The sequence below is a fragment of the Protopterus annectens genome, chromosome 13.part0 (genome assembly GCF_019279795.1).
Source record: "Protopterus annectens isolate FY-2018-M chromosome 13.part0, PAN1.0, whole genome shotgun sequence".
NCBI classification, from domain to species: domain Eukaryota; kingdom Metazoa; phylum Chordata; order Ceratodontiformes; family Protopteridae; genus Protopterus; species Protopterus annectens.
In genome coordinates, this window is record NC_056747.1 from 760,160,327 (window position 1) to 760,176,780 (window position 16,454).

General features: G+C 39.3%; 1 protein-coding gene across 2 annotated transcripts in view; it reads left to right on the forward strand.

Moving 5' to 3' along the window:
• The first annotated feature begins 5,316 nt into the window (after window positions 1-5,316).
• ANKRD13B (ankyrin repeat domain 13B) overlaps window positions 5,317-16,454 on the forward strand; it is a 1,471,566-nt gene continuing 1,460,428 nt past the window's right edge. Inside the window, exon 1 of one of the 2 annotated variants that reach the window (XM_044054460.1) lies at window positions 5,317-5,642. In XM_044054460.1, coding sequence (XP_043910395.1) covers window positions 5,535-5,642 — 108 coding nt within the window. In that variant the 5' untranslated portion in view covers window positions 5,317-5,534. The remainder of the gene's footprint in view (window positions 5,643-16,454) is intronic. The other variant, XM_044054461.1, reaches the window with a different exon arrangement.

Consider the following 16,454-nt stretch of genomic DNA (forward strand, 5'->3'; position numbering starts at 1 on the left):
CGGTGAGGTCTGCGGTGGGAGTGATGGATGCGTTTAAGGTGGAGGTGGGATTACATCAAGGATCAGCTCTGAGCCCTTTTTTATTTGCAATGGTGATGTGCAGGTTGACAGACGAGATCAGACAGGAGTCCCTGTGGACTATGATGTTTGCAGATGACATTGTGATCTGTAGTGAGAGTAGGGAACAGGTGGAGGAGACCCTGGACAGGTGGAGATATGCTCTAGAGAGAAGAGGAATGAAGGTTATCAGGACTAAGACAGAATATATGTGTGTGAATGAGAGGGAGGACAGAGGAATGGTGAGGATGCAGGGAGTAGAGGTGGTGAAGGTGAATGAGTTTAAGTACTTGGGATCAACAGTTCAGAGTAATGGTGAGTATGGAAGAGAGGTTAAGAAGAGAGTACAGGCAGGATGGAGTGGATGGAGAAGAGTGTCAGGAGTGATTTGTGACAGACGAGTATCAGTAAGAGTGAAAGGGAAGGTCTACAAGAGGGTAGTGAGTCCAGCTATGTTATACGGGTTGGAGACAGTGGCATTGACAAAAAGGCAGGAGTCAGAGCTTGACGTGGCAGAGTTGAAGATGTTAAGATTTGCACTGGGTGTGACGAGGATGGACAGGATTAGAAATAAGTATATTAGAGGGTCAGCCCAGGTTGGAAGGTTTGGAGACAAAGCCAGAGAGGCAAGATTACGTTGGTTTGGACATGTGCTGAGGAGGGATGCAGAGTATATTGGGAAAAAGATGCTAAGGATGAAGCTGCCAGGTAACAGGAAAAGAGGAAGGCCTAAGATAAGGTTTATGGATGTGGTTGAGAGGACATGCAGGTGGTTGGTGTGACAGAGCAAGATGCAGAGGACAGGAAGAAATGGAAACAGATGATCCACTGTGGAGACCCCTAACGGGAGCAGCCAAAAGAAGAAGAAGAAGAAGAAGTGGCTATTGCCATCTATGTTTCTAAGTTTTTATTTTATTTATATTTTTACTGTGAATACATTTTTAATTAACCTTGTTTTTTTGTAGGCGCGCAGGTGTGAAATGTATGTGTTGGGCTACAGCAATCTGTCTGGTACTTAGTCCAGATAATTATGGCTATGAGCTACTATTGTAATACAAGGTTTGATTCTCTTATCCTTCATCTGACTACAGTACGAATCTGACAAAGTCATTTCACCAGACAGTGCTCATAGGCTACCCATGAAAAGAGACGCTTGCATCCAGTGAACTGTTCCATTCTATTAGAAAATATGTTGCACATTTGTCTTTTGAATCCCTGCAGTCTTCACATAGATGCTAATCAGTGCTTCCCTATATGCTGTTTGATGATGAGCCCCAGCACATATCTTGTAATTTAATGGATTGTCAGATGCATTTTCAATAAATGTGAGGTTTCAAGGGAAGAGCTGTTTACTGTTGTTCATGCTAAGACATTTTTTCAGTGTTAGACTGTCTTTTTTAGCAAATGGCTGTTAGTGTTTTTGCTGTAAAACTTGAAATAACAGTTTTACATTGCTGTGATCATTGTAGAAGTAATAAAAAAGAAATAGGATGTGTATTGATGAGTTTGAATAAGGTTTTATGGTAATTAAGGACAGACAGTCAGGTAATGGGATACTGATAATGGCTGCAGGGTCTCATTTGACCATGATCTGGTTCTGCCAGGATAAACTACATTTATCCCCTTACCATTATGCAGCCCAGCTAGCTTCTGTAGTCTACGCCTACCACCTCTCTATCTGGCATACGATGCTTAGGCAGGGGATTACTCAGTACCTCCTCTTTTTGAGAGGGGCAAGCTGAGATTAGTCATTCAACCTCCTATTGTGTGTTACCCCTACCATTACAACACGTTCAAAGAATTTTCTTAAGCTCCTAATCCTTACTTGCCCACATGCATTGACACTGCTCAGTAAGGATCTGTAAAGCATATAGCCAAGTCCATACCATCTAAAATTCTCAGCTACCCAGTCAAGCCTGGGATTAATACCACCCATGCGCACAGATGCAAAAAGGCCTCAGATCCACTTTTCACTGGGTAACCATGGCTGAAACCTGGGGAAATATATATATATATATATATATATATATATATATATATATATATGTATATATATATATATATATATATATATATATATATATATATATATATATATATATATATATATACAGACAGTCATTTGTTCTGTTTCCTAGTGTGCCTTTCTTTCTGTTTTCTGTCTTGGGCTATGCTATGAAACAGGATACAGTGTTTACTTGTGTACATCCATGCTCCGCTCTGACACCTGCAATAAGCTTCTCCCAAACTAGTGGAACTGGTCACCTATTAGGCACATATATCTCTAGCAGGAGCTGTTTGGCAAGTTGATGGACTATAACCCTGCCATCTACAGAGGAAGGCTAGCTGTCTGTGGGATACTGTGATGCAACAACTGCTTCCTTCACTAGACCACTGTGTCTTCTGAAGTCAAGACCTCCCCCTCTCTGGGGCATATGTAGTCTTGCTTGCTGTTCAGAAGCTGTAGAGATATCTAATTGCAGGATTTACCCAGGATGCTATTTATGCTTGTGGTGTGAAGGAAGCTGCCATCCCCTAGGTGGGTACTGGTAAGCTGACATTGGTCATTCACTCTCACTCCTCTTTGGCTGGCTTATCCAGCTCCAAGTCCTAGTAATAAAACCTGGGGCAGCTGGGACATAGTCAGGGCTTTGTCCCTGTAACACTACAGAGCCAGCAATTGATTCAGGTAATTTTTTTCCTGTTATTCTCTTGCCTCCCCATCTCAAATAGTATAAATCAAAGTATCTACACTCACTATCTCTCCCAACAAGCACAGTATAAGAGCTGTTGCCACCAGCCTCTGCTAACAACCACTACAGTCACAACACTCATTGCAAACACTTCTCCCAGGATGCAAATCTGGCCGCTTACAGCATTCAATAAATGTATAAAAGATGGTCATGCATTACAGTATACTTATTTGTGCACCATTATTCAACAATGTCTAAGTCTATTTTGTAATATAGTGAAGGAAAAGTAAAAGAAGCTTTAATTATGTCAGTGAGTGGCATATCTCTGCCATTAGTCTTGGGAACTATCAGAGTACAAATGTATGAACAACTGTAAGGAGAAGAAATGGAGCTGGCTCAGAAAGAATAAACATTATTAAGGGGGCCATAGTGGGTCACAACCTCTGGCAACATGCTTCAACATCTGGGCAGTATCCCATGTTTTACTCGCAAGCCTAGTGCTACTGTTGTCCATGTACTATGTCTGACTATGGTTCTCTTGAGTCTTGCTTAATGGTTGGAGTTTCAGTCAGCTGACTTCCAGTGTTTACCTCTTACTTGTGGGCAACCAGCCTTCTTCCATTTGTCCACACTCCTATCCAAAAATCACAGCATTCTTGGAAAGCTGCTATATATGCCTAGCAGTGAGGCAGCAGCAGCTAGTTAGTAACTTCCAGAATTAATATCCTTGGATGCATTTTTAGCACAGTCATATCCCATTCAGAAATGAAATGCCTTTGGTGATTCTTTTCTCTGAAAAATGACTTTTTTTCTGCTTCATTGATACTTGCTTGTGGTACATTATTTCTTTTTGATATGAACACTGAACAGAAGCAACTGGGGTGAATATCTGTTGTCCAGATTCTTTTGCTCTGCATTCTTTGCTTCACTGCTTTCTTTATTCTTAATTTTCTCACGGAGTATTTCTTCTTTACGTACTAAATCTTTCTTTATGTGGCTAACTCCTGCTTAGGCTTTCCTTTTTGCTCACGGTTGCTTCACTTATTTCTGTCCCTGTCTTTGATTTGACAAATCTCACCAATAACATCTACTTCATTTCCTTTTATTACTATAGTATTGCTTGTGTTAGTTTTGGCAATTTGTCTAATGAAACACTAGACTTTTATTTTAATTTCAGTGATTGATCAGTTCTTTGTGTAAGGCTGGATATCTTATATACACCTTTCCTAATTTTACCACTTAGACTCTTCTAATCCCCAACAGTAGATCTTCAATATCTTTAAAGTATGCTCAGTAAAAACCCTACCATTCAAATGTCTAGGGCCATTGTCTCTGCATAGTTTGCCTTGGTTTCCACTTTAAATAGCAAGCCACAGTATAAAGTGATGACCAGAAGCATTGTATTGTGACACGCCTGGTGCTTACAAGCTCAGTATTTTGTTGTATCTAAGAATATTCACCATCTACCCAAGAAAAGCCCTTTTCTGTGTCAGATGTGTGAAGCTACAACGGATTAGCCATGTTGTCATATACAACAGTTCAAAGACATGACTGGATGCAAATCTTTCTTACCAAGTTATTGATGACATCTCCCAGTGTATTTATTCAGATCTTCTCACGCCTTTGCAAATCTGTATATCCACCTGTATACCGTTATGCACTGTGTGACCTCAATATTTCATTGTGATTCACAGCACATGTGCTATTATTTCCCTGTTTTCTACTGCCTTGATTTTTTCCTTCACACCTAGCATGCCCCCATTTTCACTGTTTGCTCTGGAAAAAAACGTTGGTCCCAACGTGGCCATGAACCTGCTGTTCCTACTAATAGGCAATTTAGTTAGATGCACCAATCATTAAGTTACTGTCCGACTGATGGCTTCCTTTTTAGGAATTCTGATCCTCCAGACGACTTAACACTGCATTAATTTCTGCAGTTTGTGATGTTGTTCCCTGCTGGCTTATCCGGTCATTTTCTTTTACTGCATTGTTTATCCAACACTGATTATAAGGGTGAGTCAACACTTGTCATTTTAATCCCTTATTATAGCCTTGGTTCACGTGAAAACTATGTTACTCAGTGAAATAAGGAACTTTCAGTTCAGATTTAAATTAAAAAACTTAATGAGAAATGGCAAATAGATTTTAAACGAAGCCACCGCGATACCTGACACAATACCATTACCAAGTATATAAAAGCAATAAGTCAGCGTATCAATTATGAAGGCACATCCTTGCTCCTCATTTGGGTAACAGAACTGGGTGGCATGCTCATAAGGGACTACACCTTCCATGATGCCATGTAGTGGTACCTTGGGATCTACAATCACGTTTACAGTTTAGAAGGCAAATTAACATCCACGCACTTTAATAATTAGTGAACACTGGTGAAATGCATTGTTCAGCCCTTTGCTCTGAGGCTCAGCTGTGCACAGCAGCAGCCTTGTCAATTGTTTTCGGGGTCTCCCTAGTTGAATGCCGGTTGGTTACGCCTGCCTTGGCGCTGTCCTTCCTCTTTTTCCTAGCAGTGTGGGAGGGTGTAGGGAACGAGCGCCGCTTAGTGTCTGCTTTTTGCTGCTGCTGCTGTTGTTGCTCGCCCAGCTGGGACTCACTAGGTGCATATGTATATGTGTGCGGGGCTGGCTTATGCAGAGCTGGCTACTCCTTGCCTTTTGGTGCTGCTGTACCGTACCGCACCCGAATACAAGCCGTTGTTCTGTGCTATGTTATTTTGTCCCATGTTTTGAAAGGAGCCAATAAAGGGGAGAGCTAGTTGGAGGTAGAATGTCAAGAGGATGCAGTAGGAAGGATCCGGAGACTCAGCACCCGCTGCATTATCTGGTGTGGCACAACAAATCCCGGGAATTGGAAAAGGAACTTCAGAAGAAGCAGGTGGGCGTTGCACAATTGTAGAAGACAAGGTGCTAAAATGTATGTGTGTGTGTGGTGGGGGCAGTGTATCGGAATGTATTGATCACTAAACGTGAGGTGCATGTATGTGTATGTATGTGTCGGGGGTGTTCTTACAGTAAATCCAGTGGATCAAGTAGGTTGCATACATTTACGGGTTCACTTACACACTGGTGTGCAGCATTACATGGGAATACAGTTAGTGAATACAATTAAATGTGCTTGCGAATTGGAAGGCAGGGTATGCGGTCTGTTGGGTTTTATGTCATTCACATAAGATTAACATTTGTTTGTGGTCAGCTAGGTCTGAGAAGGTATACAGCTCAGTTACTCAGAGATGGAAGATGAGCTTTCTTCATCCCCGCCCATCATTCATCCTGAAATTACCCAGACAATTTCTGTCGGGAGTGAAACTGTATGCGCAGGTTCGGTTATGGTACACTCTCACTTGCTTTCCCAAGTGGGTACCATTCAGTTGTAGGGAGGGTACACTTACTAGCTGTGGTATAAAATTGCTTAATAGAAAAGGTGTGTCTGTGAGCCCAACTTTTTGCATTTCATGAGATAGTAGGCAGTACAAATGAACCTGTATCCACCCCACTTAGATTACCAATCGGCAATGTAAGATTTTGTATAGGTGTTTGTGTGTGTGGCCGACAAGAGCTGTTGTAGCTGCAGTAATTTTAAAGCATGATTTAAATGGTGCTTCATTCCTGGTTCTGTTTACTGTCGCGTTTGTCACTTCTTGCATTAATAAATGTGCAGTGTGTGTGTGTGTGTGTGTGTGTGTGCGTGCGTGCGTGTGTGCGTGTATGTGTGTGTGTGTGCGCGTGTGTGTGTGCCTGCGAGCCTCTTGGTATGTGCCTATAAACTTCTGTGTTCCAGCCTTCGCAACTTTTTGTGTCTTTTTCTAATACAACTGTCACCGTGGGGGGAGGTGGCTGGATGTTCTGTCATGTCTTTATGCACTGCAGGTGTTTCTGCTGCTGTCTGTTTGATATCATCATTCTTTCTGCTTGTTTCCCCCTTCCCCCAGCCTTTCGGAGAAGGCACCGTTTCAGAGGATGCGTTCCACACAGACAGGCACATCAAGTAGTGTATGTGTGTGTTGCTGTTTTATGTTAGTCAGTAATTATAGTTTCGTTTTGTTTCATATATTTTTTACTCTGAACATGCAGTTTTTCCATTTCGTGTGCTCTGTGCATTCCCGAGAGAATTAATTAGTCTTAATATCCCACTAGGGTGGCTAGGATTGCATTTTATTTCACTAGTCTTTTGCGCCTTAAATATGTTGCAGCTTTGTAGTCTCAGGCTAATGAGGTATCCAACTGAACTCCCTGGGTCTGGCACTCAAACCGTTAAGGGTGAAAACATCTTATTCTTTGTAAGTTTAGGTGCATATTGCAGTTCAGCATCTAGTAATCTGTAGCAATTTTGCCAGGTGTATTTGTGTTGTTTCCTAGCTACTGTTTATTTTCTTCCCAGTACTGAGACTTATAATACTAATACTGACAAAAACAACTCAATAGACTGGCAGATTATAATTGTATTTGTCAAGAGGAGAATGTGCTGTCACTTTTGAATAGAATAATAAGTGGACGCAGAAAGGTGCTGAAGATAAGGCAGGCCTGAACTATAGGGTGCTGAACACATTCCAGTGTAAAAATGTAAGTCTTTGAAAATATATTAAACTGTGTAGGAAAAATATATTAAGCTGTATATGTAGCAGTCCGATTCCAAACACCTTGCATGTAGTTTAATATGATTATTGGGCAGAGTTTTCATACTTTGCAGACATTAGTCTGTGATTATAAACTGTGGCATTGGTTCTGTCATTGCTAGATTGATAGTAAGGCACACTATGTACATGAGAGGGCAGTGAGAGGGCAGATACGAGATGAGAATGTTTCCATATACTGGCTATTATATCCAGTTGTTTGTAATATCTGATTATAACAACATATACTTTGTGATAGTATATGCAAATCCTGTGCATTAATGTGCAATGTATTGATTAAGAATTTTAATGAGTTCTATCAATTTTTAAAGACATATGTAATAAAAGGATCAAGCATCCAGTAAGCAGCTCGTGAAAGATTGGAATGCAGAACTCTTATACTTACATGCTGTATTGTGAATAAACCATATATCTATATCTGTATATATAACTACATTGAGTGTAGCAATTTTAGTTCATGTTTGGCAGGTTGATTGGTTTTATGTCCAGTTTTTGCTCAACAGAACTGTCCCAGGTAATATATATATATATATATATATATATATATATATATAGAGAGAGAGAGAGTTCTGCCAGCTTTCTGTTTTGACAAGTGCATGATAAGAGGGACATGATTAAATATCTTTTATAAAAAGTAGTGGTGGCTGAACTTTGCATGCCTTTTAATGTCTTAGGTGAGGCAGGGGGTCTGCTGTGTGTATTGCATGCCAGCAAGCATTGAACTTGGCTGTGGAGATGTAAGGTGACCTAAATAGACATAGTGCAGGACAGCACAAACTGCTGATAAAGTTTGAATAAAATACAATTCTTTTTAACAGTGTAACAAAGCAAAGACAGTGTGAAAAGCAGCCAATTTAATAACCAGGACTAGGTATTTGATGATAAAAAAAGATAGGGAAAAGGGACATGAACTTTGACTTAGTCATATGGATGACTGTCATGTATTCATCTTCAGACTAAAGGCTTTTCACTACAATATAGCACAGTGTGATTCATACAGAGAATTACAGAGCATTACTTCAGAGTGCAGCATTCAGTTAGATTTCTATGTACAGCATAGGTCATTAGAGACTGCTGCTTTAAACTTGGTCATTCCTTTGGCTTTTGTGTGGAACTACAGGCTGTTTAACAAGTGAGATTTTATATTGCAGCATTCCTAGTGCTACTCTAGATTTATACAACACCATTCTGCTCTAACAGTTTGAGCATATCTTGTACAAAACAGTGAGCTGTCTCCAGATTTCATGTTCCCTTCACTGTTTATGTACGTGTGTACATTTTCTTTCATTGACCAAGAATCTCCTATTTTGGTGCACCTCATTACCTTGGATAGCTGTTTACATCATGGATCTAATAAAAAGCTGATGTGTTGGAGTAATGTATTCCCTTGGCTGTCAGTGTATCGCATGGACTTCTAAAGACTACTACTTCAGACTTTGTCATTTTCCTAGCTGTCTGAGCACATTAACTGTGTTACAAGTATCATTTCATGTTTTAGGATCCTTACCTTTCCTATCAGAATAAGGACCATTATAAAGCACAATTCTGATTGAAAGCAGCAGCTACAGGTAAAAAGTTTTTTTAATGCTAGCATCATTTTCATCCTCTGGAAATACTTTGGATCATCATAGTAGCTTTCTTCCATTTTTCAAATTCATGGGTAACTGAAGGAAAACATATTATTTATTTGTGTTTTGCTAACCAATTAGGCATCGTGGGCCTACACTGGGGTCTTGATTTCAGCGAGGACCATAGAAAATTAGTCCACCTAAATATAATGTGTATCAACAAATGTTAAAGCCACACTCTCTATGAGTTTATATCATTTCAGGGTACCATTTGAGATACACTGTCTATAAAGTTAAGATTATGTAGTATAAAGAATGTATTTAGACATTTGCATTCCCTTGGTATTTTGACACCTGTCTGTAATGTCTACCCACACTGCATAAGAACTTATTTGATTTCAGTTGTAATGTGAAATTAAAGGCATGACTTTAGTTTTTATCTCCCCTGTTACTAGTCACCCTTGGAGTCCCCCAAGGATCTATATTAGGTCCCCTCCTTTCTCCATATTCATTAATGACCGGCACAAAGTCATCCCAGATGCAACAGGTATTCAGTATGCAGATGTCTCCACCCTAATCTGCTCTGCCACCTCACCCACAGACGTACAATCCTTATCCCAAATCACTTTCAACAAAGTAGAGAACTGGCTCACTAGTCGCCGTCTACTATTAAACCCCAATAAAACCAAACTATTACTTTTCTCCCCTACTTGTAAGGTCCCATCACCACCTCTCACCATAACATCTAACAATGGTTATTGCCCGGACACACCTACTATCAACCCTTCTTTATGCCTCACCCATCTTCGTAAACCTAAGCAAATCAAACCTTAATAAATTTACTAGCTGCTACAATAATATACCTAGATTTGCTACAGGTTCAGCCTATAGAACCCATCACTGTCTAAACCTTCAATCACTAGACTGGCTAGAACTACCCTATCAACTTCAGTATAACCAACTTATAGTCGTTCACAAAATCCTCTTCCAACCAAACAGTACACCCGTACTGAAAAATATTATCACCCCCTACAGTAACCTAAAAGCCCTCTGCTCTTCCAACAGAATGCTAGTACAAACTGCTAAAGCCAACAAATTCAGCTGGTGAATCACTATTCTCCAACTCTGCTGGTAAAAACTGGAACTTACTTCCTGCTGAACTTACTACTCTGTCCTTCTTATCCCAATTCAAAATATCTCTAAAGAAATACCTAAAAACACATTGGTTTGTCTGTGTACAAACCCTGACTAAACCCACTCGAACATAAACTATATATGAGAACCTTGCTACAAGAATAATACTCTGATCCTTTAACTGTTCAGAATTAATCTGTCTCTCACTTACTGGTAAGATTTGAAATGAGGTTGATATCATGTATGTTAGCCACTTTAAGGCATGTGTTTCCCCTTTTCATATAGAATCTCTAACTATTTCCTTCTCCGCTATCAACTTCCAACCATTGCCTGTTTGTCCTTCAGAAAAACGTGTGTGTGTGTGTGTGTGTGTGTGTGTGTGTGTGTGTGTGTGTGTGTGTGTGTGTGTATATCATTAAACAAACAGCAATGTTATACATCAACGTAAGAATTACACTGTATTTACACTTACTTACATTTGGAGCTTTTCTCCCTGGGCCTCCGCTGAAAATGGACATGTATCCAGTCGGACTTTCCTGGTTAACAAATGTAAAATAAATAAAAAATAAATAAAATTTTAGAATCCTCCTACCTCTGAAAACTGGGAGGACCTGAACCATTATGGACTGCACATTTGGGCTATAATATGTCTTATCATTCTCAAAATGGTCTTGATATTTAGGGATTGTGACTTCTGCATCCCCTATAATAGCTAGGGGATTTAGCTGCTCATATTTCATGATCAACTTCAGATTCTAGTGATATCCCATATCAGAGCACATGCTAGACCTGTGTGGCTCACTTTTCTAGGCTGTGACAGTCTTTGGGAGCCTGAACATTCTGTTTCCTATGTGCATATCAAGGCTGCACGGTCCATATTATCTCAGGGATGAGTATGGAATACTGCAGAATTCAGCTATGGACTTTCATTTCTTTGAATTCTGTATTATAACAATTACCAAGTACAACAAATACAAGTTAGGGAGACTTGGAGAATGAAGCTTGAGACCTCCTCCTTGTGGTCACTTGCTTAGCACCTTCTATATTTCATGATATGTGAATATAGTTGATCGAGCAGCCCATGTTGGATCCCTTTTTACTTATCTGGTCTCTACCCTTCCCAACTACTGGTGATTCCATCATCAGAGTTATGTTTACCACCCATGAAAGCAGGGAAAGCATGAGTTCACCGGATGTTGGTATAATGGTTACAGTGTTTACCTTACAGGCACAAAGTACAGGGTTTGATTCTCACTTTGAAAGGGAAATTGACTAGGCTTAAAATTGACACAAAACAAGATCAAGAACCTCAATCCCCCAACCATAAAACAATCCAAAAAGCCACCAAGACCAAAAAAAGGAAGACCGGGGTAAATCAGAATTCAGTTTAACAAAGTCCTAAGTGCTTTTGTCTGGTACTTGAACAGACATCTTCAGAGTAAATCACCAAAAATACAAGCAGGTTTAAATAACACCTGTAAGAAATCACATGACTCCGCACACCCATAACATTAACTGTAAAACCAAAACATATACAAACACCTTCATCAAAAAATGTAAAAAAAAAACTGAATGTAAAAAAAAAAAAAACTTCTATCTGGTAAGATCTTAATTTTAAAACACTACTAATAGATATCTGCTCATTAACCTCTGGGGGGCTTTTTGGATTGTTTTGTGGTTAGGCTTAAAATTGCCCACAGTGGTAGCTAGCCTAGTACTTACCTATCATGAAGAAATGTTTTTACATGTCAGACTCACAAACAGTCATCACATTTTGCTAATAATGTCTTCTCCTTCCTGGCATGTTCAATAAATGAGTTTTCCAATTTTTCCTGCTAAGATTCCGTAGATCAAGATAATGTTCCCTCTGTCCCTTCTGTTGTCCTGAATGTTTGTGTTTAGGGCCATCAGCTGATTTGCATGTACTATATCCTTCCAAGACCTTTCTCATGCTTGAATACATTAGTTAGTTGCCTTTGAATCTCCTTGACTGTCTTAATACCATTCCTCAGGTCTGAGATCGAGAACCGCAAGCATTTTTTTAGGTGAGGCTTCACTAGGTAGTGGAAGAATGACCTGCAGTTTCCTGGGATTTCTACCTTGCCCTAAACAATCTTTTTATTCATGTTATTGTTATGCTACACTGAGTGGAGGGGTCTTTTTTAGTGTGTTCAGCACTCTGAGGTCCTTCACTTCTTTTCTTCTCATTACCATAACACATTATAGTTTAGCCTTCTGCTCTATTTGTTGTGGTGGAATTATATTTTTTTGACATTAAACACAGGGTGCCACTTCCATTACCTTTGTGCCAGCCTGACCAGTGCCAGCTGCAGCTAAGTAGCTGTTATTGCAGCTCTCACTATCATGCCATCTAAAGACATGCTCGCATACTTGTACTTTACAGATCACTGATAACAGCAGGTGTGGGCAGCATACCTCTCAACCTCTTAGCACAAGAAATCTAGGCAAAGCCTAAAATAAGGGGGTAGCAAAAGCCACAAAATAGGGACAGATTTTAAATATTGCTTTTATAAACTTAGAAAGTTGCTAGAATAACAGGACTTGTGTTCACGTTTATTTTCTAAAGGATATCAAGCCTGAAACTCAAATGTGCGTTATTGTTTAGTGACTTCAAACCTCCTCAAGTGATTTTCCAGAAAACCAATATTTTATGAGGAGCAGACCAAAATATGAGAGAAAAATATGGGCATTCTGAAAATATCTGGACAGTTAAGAGGTATACTGGATAGTAAAAACAGAGCATAGACTAAATCTGACCCTGTGATACTCCATTTGTTACCCACCTTGCATATAGCACTGTTCCACCCACCACACTTCTCTGTTCCCTACCTTTCAACCAACTCTCAATTCACAGCACCCTACCAGTTGTGGAACTACTCCTACCCCAGAAACTTGCCAGTTAACCTTTTGTATATAACAGAGTTTTAAGCCTATTCCTAGTATACTATAGTCATCAAATTCTCCCTTCACACTGGTGTATGGCCTAGATGTAATACCGAATCACTGTTATTGTCAAGACCTGTTGTCTGTTATTATGTTCGAACATTCTGCATGTGTTTGAGTTTTCTCCCAATATGAAGCCTGTGCAGATATTGTACTGTCACGGAGACATTACTTTGGAGTTTTTACCAATATGAAGCCTGTGCAGATATTGTACTGTCGTGGCAACATTACTTTGGTGTTGTAGGAGTACTATAAGCTTGACAGTAATAGTAAATGGGGTCCAGAATCACACATATTTTTTAGTGCTCAGGGCAAGATCTGTTTATCTGTCTGTCTGTTTATGTCTATGTATGGGTTCTTGGAGTTTGATCAAATAATTTGATCAAATGTATGCCGTGTGTTTGCTCTGATTTGATTGAATGTACATTGTGTTGAATATTTATGAATTAGGAGATAAATGTGAGTTCCTGAATTAGAGGTGTGGGTGTGTGGATTAGGGTAAGGACTAGGTAAGGCAATAGATTGTAGGAGTGCTTGTGCAAGTGATTGAGGGTTAGGGTTAGAGTTAGTATTAAGTTAGGAGAACAGATGTGTGTGTGTGTGTGCTTGTTGTGTTATGTGTGTCTAAGATGTTTTGTATAGTGGTAGTGTTATGGGAAGGTTCTTTCTTTGCCAAGGTGTAGGGAGTGTCGCTAGTGGTAAGGGCAGGGTTAGGGCTAGCATGTATTAATAAGGTGGAACCTCCGCCCACTTTACTGTATAAAAAGTTTATTGCAGTACCATTACCACTATTCAGATTTTGTCTGAAATTAATGGTAGAGTTAACAGACCACAAGAAGAAGCTATTAGTTTTTCTTTTGCAATATGTTATTTTTTTTGGTACTGAATGTGTCCAATAATGTAGTTGTTTGATGTAGAGTTCAAATTTGTTTGGTTTGATAATTCAGTATTTTGATCATTTGTCGTAGATCTCAGCATACATGTGTGCACATATGTATGTCTATATCAATATATACACACACACACACACACACACACACACACACACACACACACACACACACACACACACACACACACACTATTAATGATAGAAAGTTTAAGAGGCATAGCTTTCTATTTAGCAGACCTCATTCTGAAAACCAGTGACTCAGCACAAGAGCCTAGCGGTACATTATTTGTCACAAGTGGTGACCGCTGGCGGTATGCTTTTTAACAACCACATGCTGTACAACTGTTGCTGTTTATCTCTTTTAGTTGTAGGACACTTTGCAACAGAATTGATCTTGCAAAATCAATCTTTTCTTTACAGAAGACTACTTCAAATGCAAAATTAAAGGTACTGTTTTCCCTGTGGTGATGAGAGGGGAGGGAAAGAGCCCCCCCCTGTGAGAGTGTCTTCCCTTTTTCTCCTCTAACTTGTATAATAAACTCTCAAGAGCTCTGTGTCTTATCTTGAGAGAATAGAGTAGTAGCCCCAGGCAGGCTTGAAGTGTGCCACACTATAAAGGCCTGCAACTATATGTGGCATTTTGGCTACCCATTTGTGGCTCTGTGGTAGTTTGAAAATATGTGTGTGTGTGTGTGTGTGTGTGTGTGTGTGTGTGTGTGTGTGTGTAACATCAACATTACCAAAGCTCATCACTATATTGTTAACATCTTTTTATGTGCTTTCACTGTTAGCATCAGTATATTTTTAATTATTATTATTGAAAAGCATTGTATATCCTAGCTCTGAACAGGACACACTGAGAGTGGCTTTTGAAATAGGTGATTAATAAAGGAATTTAAAAAATATTTTTATTGTCTTCTGGGATTGTTGATCTGTGCTATTGGATGGACCAACACAACAACACACACATGCTCATCAGAAAAACAAATGCTATTGCAGCAACCTATTGTTAGTATATCGACTGTATTGGGTGATGTGGCTTATCTGTTGATGGTGTCATTGGCTATAAGCTCAGTAAGAATCTATGGAATTATGAACCTAATGTTATGTTAGACAGGTCAGCACTAAAGGAAACACACATTTCCATTCCTAAGTAAAATCTGTCTCTAGTCAGTAAGACAGATTTTGCTAAATCCTATTTTATCAGTGCAAGATTCAGAAAATCTTTACTTTGATAAAATAGAGAACTATCATGTCTTACACCAGATGCTGCCGTTTTATTTACTGCCTCTCTGTATTTGTATAAAACCAAGTAACAGGGTATATAACAGTACTGTGTTCAAGGCCCGTATTCTTTATCTGTCTGTTGATTGCACTGACCAGATGAGTTCCTGCTGAATATATGTGGAAGACCAGGAACATGAAAAAAATCAAGATTGTTGCTCAGGCTCATATTGTGTGTACAGGCTGGATGAGTTTCAAGACAGGGCAATGTTTCAAATCTGTTTATTGTTATATACCTGTATATGGGCGGCAGCAGCAGGCACTCATAATTATTTTTGTCCAGTTTTTCTGGATTTGTAAGAAGTGGTTACAAGAACACACAAATATGAAAACTGTTTCCAGCATTTAGTCTGTTCTGTTGAACTGTGCACCTTCCTCTATAAACCACCTCAAGGGTGGTTTTACTTAAGACTGCCAAATGTCACTATTCTGACGACTGCTTTTGCAAACATGGAGCCTTGTAACATTTTTATGGGATTAAAAGCAGTCTATTGCCCTTATTTATCCATATTGCCTTCACAATCTAGTTCTTATGGTACTCATGGGGTTGCCACATGTCCATTGCACAGGATGGTCTCTATTGGGGCAGTTGTGTCCTGCAAAAAAAAAAAAAAAAAAAAAAAAAAAGAAAACATAAAAAATAGTGAATGTCCTGAGATTTTAGGAAAATATTTCCTGTAATAGTCAAAGAAAACAAATGTTTTGTATCTGAAATACGTTAGTGCTATATGAAACAAAACATACAAGATTTTGGATAATTTCTTGCACCAGTTGTGGGTATGATTTGACCTTCAAAGTCTCACATTTCCATAAGAAATGTCCCACTTTGGGCATCTGAAAAGGTGGCAACCCTAGATACACAATAGTAACAGTGTCTCAATCTTAAAGCAAGAGGAAGGAAGTTTGTTTGGGAGCTGTTACTGACCACACAAGAGACTCTAGGTGTGTGTGTGTGTGTGTGTGTGTGGGGGGGGGGGGCAGAGTTTACCACTCACAAAGATTATGTGTTTATTTAATGCAACATAAACAGCTTTCTTGAAACAGGTGCTCAGATTTGCTTATTAAAAAAAAACCCAAAAAGGATGTGGCATAAGCTATCACACTTCTAAACAAGTAATTAAGTATATCTAAGCAATTAGCATGGCAAATTAGTTCACAGTACATTAAAGAATAGCATTGTATGCCAAGAAAATGTTTTTTCTTGCTATGTTTAT